Source organism: Chrysemys picta, chromosome 6, assembly GCF_011386835.1.
Source record: "Chrysemys picta bellii isolate R12L10 chromosome 6, ASM1138683v2, whole genome shotgun sequence".
In the NCBI taxonomy this organism is placed as follows: Eukaryota; Metazoa; Chordata; order Testudines; family Emydidae; genus Chrysemys; species Chrysemys picta.
Window position 1 is genome coordinate 72,054,968 of NC_088796.1, and position 21,608 is coordinate 72,076,575.

The 21,608-nt window shown below is 40.0% G+C and overlaps 1 protein-coding gene across 3 annotated transcripts in view; it reads right to left on the reverse strand.

Annotated features, from left to right (window-relative positions):
* Nucleotides 1-497: 497 nt before the first annotated feature.
* The window catches only part of FEM1C (fem-1 homolog C), a 44,714-nt gene continuing 23,603 nt past the window's right edge, over nucleotides 498-21,608 (reverse strand). For all 3 annotated transcript variants that reach the window (XM_065550339.1, XM_005300132.5, XM_042854661.2), the window contains exon 3: nucleotides 498-6,758. In XM_065550339.1, the coding sequence (XP_065406411.1) occupies nucleotides 5,449-6,758 (1,310 nt within the window). In that variant the 3' untranslated portion in view covers nucleotides 498-5,448. The remainder of the gene's footprint in view (nucleotides 6,759-21,608) is intronic.

Genomic DNA, 21,608 nt, shown 5'->3' on the forward strand with positions numbered 1-21,608 from the left:
GCTCTATACACCTCCACTCCCAGCACTCCAGTTCCCTATATTTTTTTATTCTGTAAACTTCAGGAAAAAGGCTTCAGAGACCACACTTTTTTGCTAACTTTTTGGTGACAGATTATGAGTCTTCCTAAAGTTTGTTCTGAAAACTGTTAATTAGGTTTGGTTATGCTGTAAAAACATAAGCAGATGTAATATTTAACATTTAAAATGGCACTATTAACCGTCTGTTAATTTTGTGTACTTTCTCTCCATCAGCTACAGTGTCTTTTGGAAACTTGAAGTTAATTTTTCTCCCGATGCCTGTATTCAGAACTCAAACAGTTCCATTATAGACAGCAGTCATGTTTAGTTCCCTTTTGGATACAGTCATTAATAGCAGCAGGAGGAAATGTCGAAAGCTGTAGCATCAGTGTTTAGCCATTCTTACCTTGACAGAAAATGCCCTCTTTCTTAGAAAGGCTATAGTAGCCCTTAAAGAAAACAGATATAGACTCAGTCAATTGTTCTCCAAAACAATTTTAATTTAATTTGTATTTTGGATCCTAAAGAGATTAAGAGCCGAGAAAAGTTTGTTATTCCTTTTTTACATTTCTATTAAAGCTTAATTACTTCACGTAAAAAAGAAATTGCAGTATTTCAATACACTGAGCTAGCCCTGCATAGGAAGTCTGTGACACGATGGGACGTTTATACAAAATGAGTTAAAAAATCAGGTAAACAATCACTTTTCCACTTTGCCATCAGCGAAGGGTCCAAATCCATACAACAGTTATTTTCACATTTACAGAAGCCAAGGGATTTGTACAGTATAAAATAGTGTCCTTCAAACTAGATCAGATTATCTCTTCCCCTCATTTACAATGTACTGCCATCAACGCTTTTCCCACAAAGTTACTTTGTAATACCAATTACCATGCCCTGTCAATTGACTTTACAGTAAAGACGATCAACATTAGTACAATGTCTTCATATTCACTTGTCAAAATTACATAACCTAGTCAGTGTTCTAACTCCTTCCATTTGAAATATCATTTAATGAAATTTGCAGCATAAAGTAGTCACATACACAGCTACTATTACTTTGCAATTGATATGAAAACTGAAGTGATACAGATGTTTTTCCTAATAAGGATTTTATCCTTTTGTATAAAGTCTGCCATGACATTCCATTCCTTTTTTAAAATAGCTTTTCAAAAAAATGGAAATAATTTATGTTCATCCAGTTTTAAAAGCAGTTCTCAACAGAGGATTGTTTTGGAAGCTAGGAAATATTTACCTATATTTTCTATCAAGAGCTGTTGCAGAATAGGTTTGGAATGAGATTGGATGGCTGAGAGATTGCGATTGGTATCTCAAAACCAGGTTGGAATTTAGCATCCGTCAGCTATTTGCTGACCTACATGAAATGAGTTGACTGTCTCATTTAAGTGGCTAAAGAATGGATGTCTGTATCACAACAAAACCATTTAAAATGCTATCTGAGACACTAAGGATTGAGTACTGATGAAGACTAAAAAAATCACCCTTTCCCTCAAAAATTTTGGTCCTCCAGTTCAGGAAGGATATTTAGTTCTGGAACAGAGAGGGAAAACTTACATTAGTACTGCTGTACATAATTTGCAGATAACAGATGGCTCTCAGTTCAGCCCCTTTCACAGACACTATATTGACTTTAAATTATAATTTGAATGTCAGAAAGTCTACCTTTTGCATCTGCTGAAACACCATCACACTCATACTTTAAAAAGTATCTTTACTTTGTTCACTACAGAAGTCAGAACCACCAAAGATAGCACAAACATATGGAGAGTACTTGCTATTAGGATGGCAAAAACAGAGAGAGAAATATAAATTTCACCATAACACTCTGAGGGGGAAGAAGAAAGTTTCATTTTATACCACTGTAATTCTCATCTCCCTGGCTGAAGTATTCCAATGAAAACTCTAAGTGGGATGAAGAACAAAAAAAAAAAAAGTAAAAAAAATCCTTTGAGTGTGTGTGCGCGCGCACATATGTATAAAAAAAAATCTACCTTCACATCTCTCAACAAGCAGGCCTCTTAGGGGTATCGGTATCCCATCTTCTTAGGAACATGCTGTAGATTGTTTAAATACTTTAAAATGTGTTGTACCCCAAAAATGCATAAGGTTGTATATAATGTCCTTGACACACGTGTGGCACTGGGTTGGTACCTCTAGAACAGTACATTCCAGTTACAGAAATATGTAACAGGAAGATAACAGAGGGAAGGGGAAAGAGGGTGTTAAGTAAATAATGACAGAAAGGAGAAAAGAAAATAATTCATCATCATGTTCTGAAGGTCCTTAGTTCCTTAGCATACTTCAATTCCAGCTAACAGTGCTGCTGCATTTTGCATCCCTGTGTTGCACTAGGATAACTCCATTCCCAGTATTAAAGGAGTAACACGACCAGGAACAAAAGTAATCAGAACCTTGTTACAGGTGGTGGACAGCTAAATTTAGGGCCTTATTTACAAACTCAATGAAAGCCCACAGCACCCTAACTTATTACCTTCCAATGGAGTCTGGACTGCTTTAATTTGAAAGTGAAATAAAAATTAAGAAAAGGTAATGTAAACGTTGGTGGCTAAGTGGCAGATAGGTTTAAATGTGCCAGCCATTACCCTCTGGAAGCCTAGGTTTAAATACCTGGAGATCATAAAAGTTCATTAGGTGGCCTCATCCCATTACAAACGCAAAATTCGGAATAACAGAGGTGCTGTAGGACAGGATAGCGGTACATTGGTAGAGATACAGGGAAAACATGCACAGGAGATTAGTCGCTCCCATACTTTACGATATTTGCATACATTTCTTTAGAAACAAACAGTAGAATAAACTTTCATACTAAGACTTGGCAACCTTCATTGGATCACTATTTAAAGAAAATGATCTGTTCCCTAAGATTTTTGTAGCCAGAAAACTCATGGGTATGTTTTCTAATTCAGAAATTTTGCTAGCACCATAATAGCAGCACAGTATTCCTGTTGTTTTTAAATCACAGTTCTGGACTCTCAAAAGGTAAAACTCTTGGAGAAAACTGTCCAACCAAATAACTATAGCTGTCCATTATCCCATTTAAAGTTAGAAATTTAAACTATTAACAATGAAGAGCAGCACAGATTCTAGAATACAAAAAACAATGTTCTAGAATCTCTTTTTCTATTATCCATGTTGGAGCTCCAACCACATTGTGGCTCATTCCTACAGTGTGGTGTTGATTATTAATTAAATCTTCTTGCAGAATGGTAAGCGAAAGAGGAAGAATGTTGAAAATAAGAAGCTGAAGTAATGAAACTTGTTCTTACGATCAATAATTGGTGTAGCATGTGTTTTAATAATTATAAATCAAAGAAATTCAGATAATTGAATAGAAATTTACTCATATCCTTGTGAAATTAAGTTAACTCATACTTTGCTTTTCATACAAACAATGCAAATGTGCCATGGAACAAAAAATAGAAAGTTGTTTCAATATATTTTATGAAGTTTTCAAACTTTGAAATATGTATAAACGACAGTGCTTCTGACATGACTGCTGGCTGTTTAAAAGTCATCAAGATCTGAGGGTGACCCAGCCACTCCGCTTCACTTTCCATCACAAAGTAAGAGAAGGAGAGAGAGAATACCTAAACAGCCAAAAGGTAAGGAAAGCACTGCCTTTTTACACACTGTCAAGGATGTGCTCATCACTAATGAAATTCACAAACATCAAAGACAAAAATATTCTAAAATAAAATTAAAAAACTAAAACCACTAAGCTCAAGTCACCTTAGTGTCATTAATTTGGCTTTTGAAATTCCTCTGCTATTATCTTTGCAAGTTCATAATCTGATGAAAGTCCAGATAAACCCACTGAATTTCTGGAATTAAAAAAACCCATTAAGTATGATTACTGACCATCACTGAAAATAAATGCCAAGTCAAATGACATTCACTGTGCTTGACCATTGAACTGGCAGTAAGTTTTACTCTACTCAACCCAAAATAATTTTCTCTTGAGAACATTTTTAAAACGTTTGTAGGGCTAACGTGCCAGAATAAGTTTTACTCTGAATCAACAATAAAGTGCTGAATTATATTAATTACCTGAATCTTACTCATTTAGAATCTTCACTTGTGGATTTCTAATCAAGTTGAAAGAGCCCTTTCTGCTGAGATAGCTAAGCTGTTGTGCAAATATTATAAAAATAGGTAACTTTCAATAGAAGCTATGTACACACCACAACCTCTGGTGTTTAAGTATGGCTGACAATACGAGAGGTGAAAAATGCATGCAAATTATCTAAAAGGGTATATTTAAAATGAAGGAAAGGGACACTGCTATGGAATTTGAGATATATTATAATGAGTGGCTCTCTGCCAAGGTAATATAATTATACTAGATGTCTAAACCTGGTTTGACTAGGTATCATGCCACCAACATGCTTTAGTTCCTTTTGTAGGTAAGGAAGTTGATTTGTAATTTCAGACTACTGCATACATTCAATTTATTTCTTATTCAAGTGTATTATTAAGTTTGAGGTTAAAAATTTGAGCAAACTCTCTACATCTAGTCACACAATCAGCACAAACAAGACATTAGTGCAGAGGGAAAAAGTCAGATGTACATGATAAGGACTCTTCCCTTTGCTGCATGATGCATCAGAATGACTTAGACTTAAATCTCAATTGGGTTACCAAGAGAACAAGAATAGATTTTTCTCCCAAATTTAGCACATATTTCCAGAGGACTAAGAGAAAGCAACCTCAGATACAGCTAGAATAAAAGTCAACCCAAAAAGTTTGGACAATTGACACATAGCTCCAAAAATTGTCATGCTGTGAAGGAAGTGTTCTCAGAAAAAGCTCCATAAAACTGCAAAAAATGCTGTTTGAGCTGAAGTTGGCCAACTGCTGCATAGAAATATGCTAACACACAACAGTCATGTTTAAGCCAGTGCATAGAGAAGATAAAGCACTTATGGTAATTGCAAATGTTAACAAGTCCATACAACTTGTTCAGTTTAGCAATGAGTTCATAGAAAAAACAGAATTTGAGTAGAAATGCACAAGCAAAAACAAAAAAAGATGACCTTCCAACTGTATAAAATCCACATACCAGTAATAGTAAAAAGACACCAGTGAAAAATATTAATCTCAGTCCCAAACACCCAACAGGCAAATAAAACCAGAGTAGACAAGCCTTTGGCAGACAATTTTAAGAGAGAGTCTAAATATGGCATTACATTTCTAAATAATCCACAAAATATATTATATGGCATATTCATATTAAATACTGGGTAGCCAATTCTGCAGATCTGATGCTAATGATGCTTTAGCCAATGAGAACATGATAGCTCAAGCTAAATCAACGCTGGTGTATCACAACAGTGCTTGAGAAAGCAACAATTAATGTCACCAACTCGTGTTTCAACAGTTGTCACACTATCATCTATGGAGCAACACAAAGTTCTCTAGCTTTTCAGGGATGTTCCCTTTATAACATATGCTATGATTCACTATAACACGAGCAGCAAGACACTGCAATGTAGTATGATTTATGGGCTGGATCAAATTTTTTGCCATTTCCTTCTCATCCAGCAAATCACTAGCAGTTTGTTTATGCAAGTTTGTGGTGTCAAAGTGTGAACCTGACTTGATAAGAAGATTCATGATGTCTGGATGGTTGTTCAGTGCAGCAATGTGCAAGGGGCTGTTATCATCAGAGTCTCTGACATTTACATCAGCACCACATTCCACCAGTATAGCAGTAACTTGTAGAGAGGGGAATTTGCAAACAGGGTAACGACCCACACATGTAGTATTCTTATCAACAGCAAGATGAAGTGGGCTGAAGTTATTCTTTCCTCTAGGCTGCAGTTTAAGAAACCTGTAAATAGTCTGCTTTTTAAAATGGTCTTGTTCTGGACTGCAAGGAACTTTTTCCAGCAAGCAAATTAAATGCAAAATGATAGAAAGAGCTTTGTTTAGCTGTATTTGGTCAGGTGGACACTGAGTTTGTTTGATAGCCCGATCTATTTCGAGGACACTTTTGCACAGTATTCCCATAAGATCATCAAATGTAACGGTGGTGCCTAGGAGGCCTTTTGCCCTATCCTGTAGCATGAAGGAAAAGAGTTCAGCAAATGATAGTAAACTGCTGGCTGTCATAGGGCTCAGGGGGTCTAAATTGCTTTGCTGCATGTCCAAAGCATATTTCCATAGGTTGATGCATCGTTTAAAGTTTCCAGAGTCTGCATAGACAGCACCTCTGTACCTAATATAATAAGATGTATCTGGGTGAGAAGGACCAAGAATACGTTCTCTAATTAACAGCGCTTGCATTCTCATCTCATCAGGGTCTGCAATAAGATTTTCTAGCTCTTCTGCACTATTCACCTCCTTGGCATAGTCATAAGCCATAATTAGTGTTTGTGGCACAGGTTTGCTGAGGATATTAGTCCTGTCACTGTACCTCATGTCCATAGCTCTTTTCCAGTATTTCAAAGCACCAAGCAGATCTCTTTTTTTGTCAACAAATGTTGCTCCTAAAAGCTCCAAAGCATTAATACGTTCTGCCTTACTGGTCTGTACATGCTGTGTCAGGAAGTCCACAATATTTGTATGACCCGTCACACTGGCTGACAGAAGGGGAGTCATTCCATAGCCATCTTTTTCCATCTTTGCACAGTATTTAAGAAGCATCTTCATGATGTCCAAGCTTCCAGATTCTGCACAGTCATGTAATGCAGTATTTCCTGACAAGAAAAGAAAATCATAATTGCACAAAAATCATGGCAAATTTATAGAGCTATACTAACAGCTAAAGGAGAAATACTCAGTGCATACATGTCAAAACAGGCAAGCTGCAAGTTAATAGCTGGAATACGCTGGACTTAATTAAAATACCAAGGTTGTCAAGCAGCTATACAAGTGCAAAGTTACTTGATAAAATTAAAGATGTTTCAAGTAAACTTTTGTCTCGTTACTCCAAAAACAAAACAAATCCTGAATCCTCCATTCTGTGGTAATTTCATATTTGCTTTTAAGGATAAAACATTAGCTCTAAACATGCTACCTCTATCCTTCCAGACTTTTCATATATCCTTCCTCCTTTCCTCTACCTGATTTTTTTTTAAAATACCCAATACACATAAACTTATGCCAACTCTTCAGCAGATTCATTTACTTGCACACGGTACACTCATTCCCTACCTTTCATCTGGGTCTTTAGATAGAAAAATCCCTGCCCTGAAAGGCTTACTTTCTGTATTTGTACAACACTAGTATAATGGGGCTCCAATCCCAATGGAGGCTTTTTGATGCTGTCATAACATTTAAATGATCTAGGAAATACACCTTTACCCCGATATAATGCAACACGATACAACACGAATTCAGATATAATGCGGTAAAGCAGTGCTCGGGGGGAGGGAGGGGGGGGGAAGAGTGGAAGAGTTGCACACTCCGGCAGATCAAAGCAAGTTCGATATAACGTGGTTTCACCTATAACGCAGTAAGATTTTTTGGCTCCCGCGGACAGCGTTATATCGGGGTAGAGGTGTATGGCTATTTCTTTGTCTAATCTATATCAATTCAAACACTCTCACCTTTGTATTTGATTAAATTATTCTACGGACACTGGGTTGATGAAGTAAAATGCATATAACATTTTGTCCACCTAGTCTTTATCCTAAAGTCCCAAGCTTTATCCCCCTGCTATTCTGGTTAGGATTCCCAAAGCCAAGAATAAGTTAATAGAAGAAAACATTAGCACATTGTTTCTTGAAAGATATTATGGGTGTCATCTACACAAGAGTGGAAATTGTAAAACACACCTGAAGAATTTATTTTTAGCTGTGGATTATTTCCCATCAGTACCACACTCCAAGTGTATCTTGTAAAATGTATTAAGTGTTCTAATGCTGTGTGTGGGAAGAATCCAGAAAAATGACAGCAAGCATTAATGACATTTCACTGAAAGCCATGCTTGCAGCAAAGTTGAAAGGAAACATTAGAAGCTACAGTCCACCAAATCTTTCATACTCCGGAAGTACTGTAGCTGAATGTCTTAGTTTAAATATGTACATTTCACCAGCAAAGCAAAAAAAAAAAAAAAAAAAAAAAAAAAAAGATGACCAAACAATGTCTTTAACACAGCTGATTTCTTTAAAAAGTCCACAATTTAACACAAGCTGTTCTTTAGCTCTTCATCTGGTACATGCATGTGTTCCATTTTAACACATGACTCCTACTGCATTAACAGGACACTAATTAGAAAAGTATCAAAGTTCACACAAAAATCCAGCTACAATTGCAGTGAAAATTCTAGCAAACAGTACATTTCCTACAGCATCAGAATTAACTGGAAGTCAACTGAGGATCATATAACCTATTAGAATTATTATTTCCTTGCTAGCTGATCAATATTTTTGGTGGAACTGTCACTCCACAGGAAATTAGGTATATTATCTTATTGTCAGTCATTTTCCCAACAGAAGAAATGATAGTTTTCCACTGGAACCTACTATTACAGCTGCTGCAGCTTGGATTATTGTTGCTCCAGCCAGCCACTTCACCATGTTCTCCTGCTCCATATTGTTTGTGTATTCTCTGGGCCAGATGCTCAGTTGCATTCTACTGGCTTTGTGCCACCCGAGAGCACAAAAATTCTAAATCTGGCCAGCTAGGAAATTCTCTGGTGTGGGGGAAGTCCCAGCTGATACAAAGCCAATATACCTGCCTCCTGCACCACCCACTCACATTCAACCCAAACGTAGGTGGTGTGTCAGAGTCGGGAGCAGGTATAGTTGGCATATGCTATGCTCCAGCTATGCTCAATTGGTGTAGTCTCTTAGAACTACAGCCAGCTGTCATTGTTGCACAGGCCACTCTACGTTAGATTGTAGATCAATCCCAGTATCAGAGGGTGGTGACCAATTTCTCTGACAGACCCTCCTTTTCCTTAGCATAGCAGACAAACATTTTCAAATTACACCTACTTAGGACATAGTATCAAATATTGTTATATGCAGTGTTGTAGCTGCATCGGTCCCAGGATAAGAGAAAGAAGGGTGGGTGAGGTAATATTTTTTATGGTTTCTCTCATGAACAGAAGTTAGTCCAATAAAAGATATTACCTCACTCACCTTGTGTCTATAGTTTCAGATAGTCATTTACAGAATCTATATACCTTTACATGACTTCTCTAATTGACAGTTAATCTTGAATGAACTATAGTTCACTAAGATACATTTGCAGTGTCCTAACTCGACTTCTCATCACTGTATGAAATTAATTTAGTCACATCATCCCTACTGTCCTTGAGAGTGTAGGGAAAATTCGTTTTTGTCCCCAATTAGCCTACCCAATTTGCCAAGGATTTCCAAACTCCAGTGACAGGTCTCAAAAGAAGATGGGATTATGAGGCTTTTATTCTAACAGACATCTCTCTTCTACTTATTGCAACCACGTATGGATCCAGAGGATTCCTCCTTGATGGACGCCCTAAGACTTTATTAGGAATTAACAGGGAATACAGGACAGTGAGACCAAAACAACAACTGGGATTATCCACAACTTAGTATAAGATGTCACTTCACAAAATAATGTAATGTTTTGTGGAGCACTTGCAGTCTTCAGATCCTTTCTTGGTGGTGCACAAAATAAAATATTTTGAGAACCAAGTAATGGAGTGGAGGAAGGATCAGAATATTGGGTGGGGAATATAAATAATAAAACTGTCTCTCTTATGCAAAAAACAGTCTGTAAAACAAAGGATGGAAAATGCTCAAATGTTACTGATCACTTTGTAAATGGTTTAGTCCAAAAAGACAGATGACTCTCCTGTGAAAATAAATATTCTACTATAAATTGGCAATGGCCATAAAGCTTATCAAAATGTTAATCTTTTCATGGAAAAAAAACAACCTAGATCCTGGTCTTGTCAGCACTTACTACTATGCTTACTACCAGAAGTGGCACTATTGATTTCCAGCAGCAGAAGTACTATACTTGACAGTGTTTTCAGGTTCAGGCCTGTAATTTACAAAATACTATGAAAAACTATGAATAAAAAAATCTTTCATTTCAACACTTGTCCAGTCCAGTAAGTTGTCTTTCAAAAAGTGTTATAAACATAAATTTTAATACTGATTTTGGTTGCATTGTCAACTAAATATCCACATCCTCACACTGTGCTTTTTTCCTTGGTGTTCTCTAGCTATTCATTTTAGTCTGATTTTACTTGTATAGTTTATAAGGAAGTGTCATTCTCCCGTGTTCCTTTTTGGCAGGTTCTCAGCTGTGCCTTCTGATGAAAGCTCTGCCATAATATTTCAGACAAGCCAACTGTCCCAAAAATAGGACTAAAATCAAAGTGACAGTCTCACAATCTCCACATGAATTTTGGGACAAGGATATTTCCTGAAACTGGGTCCCACCAGTCTAAACACATTCGATTTACCTTACAATTTTTGTTAATTTTTTCCTTAATTTTAGCCTTTTAGAATTGCAAAGCATTTATTTACTACAACTGAAGTCAAACACAAAAATGTGCCAGACATATCTAGAAAATGGAACAATATATGGGGAGTAACAAACTAAGACCAGGATTGAGGTATTAGCTTTGAAGTAACTCCTACTTTCTGATCATTTATTGTATACAGACATGGAGACAAAAAAAGTGACAGTGTTGTAGGTTTTATTATGTATAAAAATATATTTGGTATTATGTAATTTGCACACATACATGAAAAAAAGACTTTCATACCTTATGTTCTATTTTCAAATTTTATTTCACAAAAGGAACAAAAAATTTCCCCCCAATTCCACTTGCACTTATGACAATTTTAATTACTTTTATCCCCAGGGCATCTTGTACAGTTCAACAATGTCAAATGTTCTTGAGAATATCTTGTCTTTTTGCTATTTAGTTTATGTGGATAACTATGTTTACTACCAAGGTATGTCCCTTACCAGAAGGGAACCCACTGGAGTCATGCCAACTTGACAGCAGTGTCCCAGGACATGACTTCCCTGCAGTGCCCCCTTAGGCAGAGAGTGGCATTTCAGGTACTCCCTGTTTTCCCTCTCAACAACCCAGTCAGTCAACCTCAAGGTCTCTTGACTCAGCAATATCCTCCCTGGGCTGGTTTATTATAAAATGTTGTGAAAATAGTCCATGACAAAAGACCCAAATAAACAAAAGGCAAACTGGCTTTCAGGGTTTCCTCTGAAGCCCACCCTCTGAATTCTGTTCCCAATCCCATCAGTTACCGTTCAGTCTTTGTCTCTCTCCTTACAGCAGGAGCCCCAGCCCTCTTCCTGGAGCTGGGAAATTCAGCCACTTATTATCCCTCTCTTTAAACAAGAAATTCCCAGCTCTCCTGGATCTGGGTTGTAATTTAGTGCTCAGGAGGGCCTTAGCCAGTTCCTCTCTCAGCTGGCACTTTCCCCCTAATTAGCCCTCAGGCTCAGGGGGTCAGCAGGCCCATCTTCTACTGCTGGTGTCTGCCTTATTATGAGGTAGTAAAGGCAGCATATATGCTATTCCCTATCTCCCAGCTAATTCCAAATTGGTTGGGTGAGGAGGGGAGCTTTGCCCCTCTGTCTTTGCAAGGTTCCTCCCCTAAGCCCCTTAAAGATACAGTGGTGGGATTTCCTCCCAAGCACCATTCATTCCCAGGACCTCTTCCTCTCTATCCATATCCCCCTAAGATCCTTATCTTGGACATTTCAAATCCGTAAAGAGCCATGCCTCTTGGTGAGGTTGGTTGACCACTAGGGACTACTGCCTTTAAGGGGAAGGCTACTCTGTCACAGGCAGCATAGTTTCTCTTCCTTGTATTTGTTTCCAGCAGTGCCTGCTATATGCTTAGCAGGAAGAACTTTCCTTTTATATATATATATCTATATAATATATAGATATATATATAGATATATAGATATATCTCATAGAACTGGAAGGGACCCCGAAAGGTCATCGAGTCCAGCTCCCTGCCTTCACTAGCAGGACCAAGTACTGATTTTTGCCCCAGATCCCTAAGTGGTTCCCCCCAAGGATTAAACTCACAACTCTGGGTTTAGCAGGCCAATGCTCAAACCACTGAGCTATCCCTCCTTGCATCATTAGGACCACAGCCATGGTAGTGAGATCTTATGGAAGAGAGCCTTAAGTCCATACCTTTTATGACCAAGAATACCAAGCAGGGTAGACTCCCTCCAGTCACTCTTCTTCACTACCTATTCTTAAGAGGCATGAATAAGGGTAAAAAAAAATATTTAATAGCTACCTATTCAGTGACTACCATTCAACTTGGGCACTGAATGAGGCAGGGAGCATTTAGAAAAAATAGTATATAATCATATAATTAAGGACTGCATCCTAATGCATATACATACGGAGGCCAATTTAAGGAGGCACAAGTAACTTTAATTCTGGCATTTCCTAACTTTTGAGTACTAGACTTTGCCATTTTAACATCAGTTTCTTGTAGCTTTCTTTTTTAAATTATAATTTCACAGGTTTTTAAAAAAGCAAACTGAAAAAACAAAACAAAACATCATGTAGAACCATTCTCACTGTCCATATGGGTCATCAGCAGTGTTAGAAACATTCGATCCAAATCACAGATTTTCTACCATTTGAGCTAATAGAGTAACCAACAGAAGTAGTAGGCTGGTATACTCTATGTGGACCAGCCACTAGAGGAAGCATGGGACACTTTTAGCCAATCGGTTTTACATGGATTTGTTAGAGAGCAGAGAACAAAGGTACTCTGATATCCCAAGTTCTATTTCTGGTTCTAGAAGGAAGCATGTCTAGGAGTTACAGACCCTTCTGCCCTGATCTCCAGAGCCTCCCCCCTCTTTAATCTCTGTGCTTCTTCTTCCAAACTGTTTGTGCACCAGCAGGAGGAGAATTTAGACTACATGTGACAGTGTCTCACTGCTCACAATGCCAGTGGCCAGGACCACTGTGGCCGCGGCAGTGGGGAGGACAACTCCAGGAAAAATCGTGCTCAGCCCTGGAGTGGGGCATGCTCACTGTAGATAGAAACTTGGGAGAATTTAGCTACCAGCCTCTAACAAAGATCTACTGAAGATGTGAAAATGTTTTTCCAGAGGCTTACAACTGAGCCAAATTCTTGGGAGTTTTCACAAGAACAGCAAAAGGCACCTCTAACCCCAAGTTGATTCCCTCCTCCAAGGAATGGAAGCACTAAAATTTCTCAATAGAACAAGTGTAAGAACTTTTGAATATTGGCAAAATAACATTTTTCCCTAACCTCTTTCTTGAAAATAGTTAAACTGTTTTCACTGACACTTTCCAAAAAAAAATTCTGCCCAAGGTAGACACCCAGCATAAAATGTTTCAGCCTGAATGGTTAAAGTATGGCTAAGTTATAAGTAACTGAAAATAGGGTCTTACAATGGGGCTGCTCTTGGGCCCTCCCACGCCCGGCAGGTTGAGGGCTCCAGGCTCCCCTGGCCCCCTCCAGCTTCTGGCTTGACTGGGGGCGGGGAAGTGGCGGGGCAGTGGCACGGGCACAGAGGGGGCGGGAGCACAGCTACAACACTGCAAGAGACATACATTGTCATGACACATAGCAAAAACTCAACACACTTAAAACTAAAATTAGCAGCTAGCTGAATAGATTCAACTCTAAATCAAACATCTTTACAATCTCATGAATTTACCATAAATGGACACACAGAGAACCATGAAAAAAGTAGAATATTCCACAGAGAATCTCACTGCCCTCTCAGACTAGACTTCCATCTACAAACAGATAATTTTCCTTTTTACCTATGCTGAAAGAAACCATTGTTCTACCAGTTATCAGGCTGGAACTACCAGAAGTAGTTGGGTTTTGTTTTTTAGTTATTTGTATTACAATAGTATTTACAGGATCCAACTGTACAGAGAACAGTATAAGCACAGTAAGAGACAGTCTCTGCCTCTAAGGCAGAGGTGGGCAAACTACGGCCTGCGGGTTACATCTGGCCCTTCAGCCTGTTTAATCTGGTCCTCGATCTCCCACTGGGGAGTGGGATCTGGGGCTTGCCCTGCTCCCACGCTCCAGCCGGGAAGCAGGGACGGAGACCGCTCCACATGCGCGTGCCAAGGCTCCCAGAAGCAGCAGCACGTCTCCCCCTCCGGCTCTTACATTTAGGTATAACCAGAGGGCTCCACACGCAGCCCCCATCCCAAGTGCCACCCCCATTGGCTGGGAACTGCAGCTAATGAGAACTGCAGGGGCAGCCCCTGCGGACGGGGCAGCGCACGGAGCTGCCTGGCCGCACCTCCACATAGGAGCTGGAGAGGAAGGGGGGACATGCCGCTGCTTCCAAGAGCTGCTTGAGGTAAGCGCCTCCCGGAGTCTGCACCCTGATCCCCTCCCGTGCCCCAACCTCCTTCCCCAGCCCAGAGCCCCCTCCCGCACCGTGAACTCCTCATTTCTAGCCCAACCCCAGAGCCTGCATCCCCAGCCAGAGCCCTCCCGCCTCCTCAACCCCAATTTCGTGAGAATTCATGGCCCACCAAACAATTTCTATACCCAGATGTGGTCCTCAGGCCAAAAAGTTTGCCCACCCCGATCTAAGGCTACATCTATACTTAAAACACTAGAACAGCACAGTAGAGCCCTGTGCGGACACAAAATTTATATCTGCATCTGATCCGTAATCCATGGATGCTGATACCCGCAGATATTCAGCAGATATCCACGGGTTTGCAGGGCTCTATAGCACCAGCTCACAATAGTGCTTCAGTTTAGACACTCACTATAGCGACGGGAGGATTTCTCCCCTTGCTGTAGTTAGTCCACCTCCTTGAGAGTCAGTAGCTAGGTCAACAGAAGAATTCTTCCATTGACTTAGCGCTGTCTACATTGGGGTTAGGTTAGCATAGCTACGTGCCTCCGGGGTGTGGATTTTTCACACCCGAGAGATGTAGCAATGCCGATGTAAGTTTTCAGTGTGGACCAGCCCTAAACTTTAAACTAAATTAAGATGAAATGCAACAAGTGTTCGTAACAATCAGAAGGGACACAAGGAGAGGTTAGGGGAAAGGTTACAAGAATACACGTTTACATTGGCCAGACAGATGCACAGAGAGATGGCTTTGGTTTGGCTACATTTTAGAAATAATATATTGTGAACTCGGTGAAACCTTGTTATGGGTTGGGTTAAAGCATCTTTGATGTTGAGAAGTATGAACTCACTCATCAATTAACGTAACTATAAATACAAGTCAACCCTAAACCAAAAGGGGTGTGTGAACCTGCCCAGGAGCTTTTGGGATGAGTACTGTTTTGGGTAGGTGTTTGTGTGGGAGTGAGAGAACACACAGATACTAAGGCCGCTCACAGACAAGAACAGCAAGAAAAGGCAGAGGAAAACAAAAAGCCTAATAGGACACAGGAGCCAGTAAGCACAGTCTGACCCTGGAAAAAGCAAGACAGAACTTTTGGGTCTGGGGCTGGCTAAAGAAACTGCTCCTTTTGTTCTTGGTTCCTTCTAGATTCAGAAACACAGGACTTTGTAAATAAATAGAACTATACTAAAGAAATACCTGATTATCACCAATTTCTACTTCCAACTGGAACATCTCCAGGGCCCCAACTTTGATTAGCTGCTCAGGTCAAAAGGGGCAACAGTCTAACAAAGTCTATCAGTTATCTATCTAGTAATCATCAATTGTCAATTTGAGGGGGAATTTGAAGGATGGGGTGGTGGCTGTAAGGACTAGTTCTATCCTTAAGAAGGATATTCCGTGCTTTACCAAAGAATTTTGAAAGTATCACAAAAACACACCTATTAATAAAAAGTACAAATGTTAAATATGAATTAAGACTATAAAGTGGCTCAAATATCAATATGACAAACAGCCACTAAGTGATAATTAGCAGACTACTCTGGTTAGCATCTGTGAAGAATTTTCACACTGAGGAGTATAGGGATTAGAGTGGAGGAGAGGATGGTTTGTTTAGAAAAATATTCATACAAAAGGCTAGTTATATTGCTAATAATTCTCTGTCCCCTGTTATACGTGCATGTTGAAGTAAGCATTCTTTCAGTGTGAGACTGCAGTTAAGTCACAAGCATGACATTAGTTTGTTGCCACAAAAATAATTTGTAACCAATTCAGCATTATAACTCTCTTGCTAGATCAAATGAGGAGATAGCTGGCAAGGCAGGAAAAGCCTATGTGAAGCACCTCTCTTTTGATACGTAGTTTCCATACACCACTTTTCCAAGGGAAACAACGTACAACAGTTGTTAATGTATGTTAAAGAAATGGTGTCAAACATTTTAAAGTCTTTCTAAAAAAATGTAGTTATGATACTATCACCACCTTAGAAGGCTCAAAGTGAAATCTCTATTCAAATCAGTGTCTTCTCTTTTACAAGTTAGTTTTCTTACATCATGTCTAATTCCTTTTCCTTCCTAGAGTTATGGAATCTGACCACACATCTAGATTCTGGATATTCACGTGGATCAGTAGGACAATGAACATGAACATGTGCCATTCTGAAGGGCATATATGCTCTCCTCAAACTACCGGAAAGAACAGAATGTAACCAGAATTGTTAATCAGAGAAGTGGATGCATGTATACATTATATTGTTAATCATGGTTTTTTTTGTTTTTTTTTTTAAACGGGCAACAGCTTTTTAATTTATTCCTATTTGCACAACACCACTGTTTCACCCTAAAGAAGTCAGCAACTTCCTTTACTAATAAAAAAAATTAAGATATTAGTGAATTTCAACTCTCACCTAGTCCTCCCAAATAGACAGTAAATCTCAGTTGGCTTTGGGTCTTTACATTTTACAGTTATATTAGAGCCCCTCTTTAAAATAGCCAATACAATGAAAAAGCATACACAAATGCTACATATTTCAGTGCAACTAATTCTTTAACTCTCCAGTGCTACCAAAGTACATCTGGAGATTCACATTTATAATGAAACTATTTTTCTCCCCCACATCCAGGTCGCTATCAGAGGCAAATCATTCCAAAATAAATAATTTGCCTGTGACAGGGAAGGGAAAAGAAGAGAAGCAGTAAAACAGATAGTGATTTGGCTGGACTTGAATGATCATTTTGTAAATGTATTAAGTAGATTTAGTTAAAGCTTGATCTTGTTTCTGGATTAGTAAAACAATATTAGAAAATTAAAATTAAGTCATTCTTACCATTTCACATGCAAGGCCCCACTCCTGAAAATACTTGGTTCAGATGCTTAACATCACACACTTGTAGTCACATTGAGTTTAACAGAATTATTCAAATGTGTAAAGTTAGGCACGTGCATAAATCTTCACAGGTCCAGGACCCAATAAAATTAATGATCTTCTTGATTTAAAGATTAAGTGTTTATATTGCACTAACTTCAAGCAAAGCACATAAAGGAAATAAGTCATCTAGTAAATTTATTTATTACTTTAGTTTTAAAGATTGATTATATAAACATATTGATATGTATATAAGCCTCAGGGGTAGAGCCACAAAGGGACTTTAGGCACTTAAAACCAACACTGAGGTGCCACTGAGATCCTCTAAACCCTCTCTCAGCTGCCACTTAATTCTGGATGTGCCTAAGTTCTATGGCACCTAAACTTTTGCCAGTGAACAAATCTGCCTAGGTCCCAATGCCACCGAGTGGCTTGGCACTCTAATTCACGCCTGAACTCCAGAGGAATTGCAATCTAGGCATTTTCCCACCTCTCTCACCTGCAGGGGGGTCAATCCAGTAGGTGTTCTCAGAGTGCGCCTAACCCCATAGATGGCGGAGGTGGTGCTCCTCTTATACCCAAACAGCTCAGCGATTAGGGACTCATCTGGGAGGTGGGAGCAAATACCTCTTCTGGCTGACATGGAACAGGAATCTGAACCCACCTCTCAGGAAGAGTGTCCTAACTACTGGGCTGTGGGATATTTTGGGGCAGGTCTCCCAATCGCTCCTATGGAAACTCTTCCAATTGAACAAGTAAATATTAATTGAAGCAGTGGGACTGAAACATGGGTCTCCCACATACCAGGTGAATGCCCAAACCACCAGGCTAGTGCAGAGGTGGCTAAACTTACTGATGCTTCGAGCCACATACAACAATCTTCAGAAGTTCAAGAGCTGGGGCATGCCTTCCAGGGCTTCAGCCACACAGGAGGTGCCTATTGGGGCTTCAGCCTCCTCCTGCTGAAGCCCTGAGCCCCAGCAGGCACACCCTGCAGGGTTGAAGCCCCAAGAATCCCTCCCGAATGGGCAAAAGCCAGAGGTGACACATGGCGCGGGACACTTGACCCCACGTGATCTCCCCACTCCCCAATTTTTTTCCAGGGTTTGCTGGCCCCACTCAGTCACATGGTGCCACCGGGTCCCCTCCCTGCAAGGCAGCTGCTGGAGCTGACAAACTGGGAGCTGTGGCCATGGGGAGAGGCAGCAGCAAACAGCTGGGAGCTGCAGGAAGAGCTGCTGCTTTCGCGGTTCTCTCTCCTTACAGAGCTAAAGCACTGGCCCCTTCCTGCAGCTCCAGACTCTTTGCCGCTACCTGTCCATGTGGAGCTAATGCCTGGGAGCTGCAGGGAGGGGCCACTTGCGGTAAGAGGGGGGAGTACCTGGGGGGTGTGATTCAAGCTGTTGGGGGGAGCAAACCTTTAAATTGTGCCCCCCAACTCACAGCAGGCACCAGTCGTCTCTGGTAGAAGCCCCTAGCCCCACTACTCCATGGCAGGGCAGAATCCCCGAGCTCCCGCCCTCCCCACCCCCCTGAGTCTGGTAGGTGGAGAATGGGGAGATACCGGGGGCTCTGTGAGCCACACTTTAACTAAAAGAGCCGCATGCAGCTCGCGAGCCACAGTTTGGCCACCCCTGCTATAGTGTATAAGGAGAAAAACACCACCTTCTTCATTTTTCATGAGAGGACTAACCCATCTTAGGCCCCTAACATAGGAAAGGATTCACAGCTGTGAATCCCAATGGAGGGAGGTGCCTCCCTGCAGCCCAGAATTAGACACCTAAGTGCCTCACTTCTGCATATTCTATTGGCTATCCTAGGTGACTCCCAGCTCAGCTGCCTGACTCCCAGGAAGCCCATTCTCAAGCACCTAACTCTCCCCAAGCATTGTATAGTGAGCCTGAACACCTGCCATGGATCTATGGATTATAGCCATAAATGCCCAGCTGCATAATATATCTACATTTAAACTGCTACGCCAGTGCTGCAATTGGGCCACTGTAATACTTTAGTGTAGACACTTACTACAGTGAGGGGAAGGGTTCTCCCGTCACTGTAGTTAATCCACCTCCCCAAGAGGTGGCAGCTAGGTTAACGTAAGAATTATTCCAATCAACCCAGCAATGTTTACACCGGGGGGGGGGGGTTGCTCATCTTAGCTACATCGTTCAGGGTTGTGGATTTTCATAGTCCTGAGCAACACAGCTGAGTCCAGCCTATCTCATTAATGCAGATCTGGCCTAAAAATTAGGTGTTACAATGCTTAAGTCCCTTTGTGGATCTAGACCTCCGTTTTATTGATGTGTACTTCTCCTCCTACACTTACTGCTTTATCATTATAAAATAAATATAAACAAATAAAATAATGCAATCATCTAAGTAATTGGTGCCCCCATTCATTATTGATTATGGCTTTATCTGGAAGATACTCAACTGAACCACCATAAGTAAACATTAAGAATTTTTATAGTATGGTATTGCAGGAAGAAAACTAAAGCTGTGCCCTCATGAATAAGCTTAAAAAAATCAAACGGGATAATGAAATAGACAAGTTACTAATATCAACAAGTCATGGTTATGTTTTAATCTAATCTAATTTCTCAGACCACAAAAATTAATGCTATGGAACTAAGATATTTCTGTTCACAGATTCATCTCTCTCTAAATTGTATTTTCAAGATTATTGATGTCTCAACATTTATGAAGTATAAAAGTATTTGAATCACTTAGTTTCAACACCCCTCCCCCAATGCAAACTAAAAACATTTCCCTTCTTTTAACTGCATCTTCTTTCACTATTTAATTTATTGGGCTGGGTAATATGCATTCCTGCTACAGTTTAGTTTCACATAACCTTCATGCTCAAAATATCCTCACAAATGTAATGCAATGTGTCATGTAATACATCCAGGAAAAAGACACAGAACACATTTAGAGCAAGGCCAGGAAGCAGAGCCTTGTTTTTCAAAATGAAGCTTGGCAAGCAGGCAAGATAGAAAACTCAGGAGAGAAACAAACCTGTCAGACTTCTTGATATTTACAATTAGGTTAATTATTTTTAATATACAATACACCACATGCTGATTTTGAACAGACCAGAGTGGCTCTACCCTATTTCATCATTTCTGGAGCTAACAGGTATTTAGAGGCAGCGATTTTGCTTTTTTCCCCTCCAGCTTAGAGAACATTAAACATGTTTCAGTCTCCACCTAAGTTAAAGCCTTAATACAGTCTTCATACTTAGCCACAGATTCAAGTCTGTATACATATCCATAGGAGAAAATAAACTGAACAAAGTCTGCAGCTCTCTGTTAATTTAGAGAGTTGCTATATTGGATTTTACATCAATGACATCTTGTGGATTTTGCCAGAATCTGGGAATGGGCAACAGGAAATCACTTGATGATTACCTGTTCTGTTCATTCCCTCTGGGGCACCTGGCATTGGCCACTGTTGGAATATGGGATACTGGGCTAGATGGACCATACTTGGTCTAACCTACTATGGCCGTTCTTATGGCACAGGTCTTATTCGCAGCCATAACAGAATTTACAGCTTGCAAAACATGATTTTCTCCAAAAATCTCTCATGCTGACAGACCCATTACACCTGTCTTCTCTACACCTTCCTGGTAAGCAGGGAAAAATTTGCCAGACACCTACTTGCCAGAGATGAATGGGTGTGAAGGAAAAGAGGAGACAGGGAAAGGAAAGCTGTCAATAAGGTCCAGGAGCAATGCCTTAGTTAAAGAGACTCCTTACTCCCAGCTGTTGAGAAACACAAGAGTGCTGTTCCTGGACTCCACTCAGACTATCTTTCATATCCTTCAAAGCAGCAGCTCTCTTTCCCTCCCAACCACACCACCATACAGAGCCTCATGGCTGTTAGACAGGGTCCATCAACTATACCCCAATATCGTGGCCAATGAAAAGGGGTGGTGGAATTTCCACTACTCTACCCCTCATCCTTTATCCGTGTCAATCTGTAACTTGACAATGACCAAATTATAACACCTGTGTTTTGTTGAGTGTTATGTTATAATTGACCACTTATGTTTTTTACATTAAAAAAAACAGATTTTACAGAAGGTTTTCTTACTGTGAGAATTAAATAAACTAGTGTTTTAAAAAGAACCCACATGGATCATCAACAGGGTTTGAATCCTCAGCCTTCAGAGATCAGCACAGACCACTACCACTTCAAAAGAAAAAAAATGTTTACTCCTGTAGTTAATCAGCCACTAGAAAGGCATGCCATACACATTTTGCCAGGGGGTTACACAGCTATTCAATAGCAAAATGCTTGGATCAAGATTCTTGAGTCCTGTTTCTGACTCTGGGAAGGGAGTGCTGCCTAATGTGTACA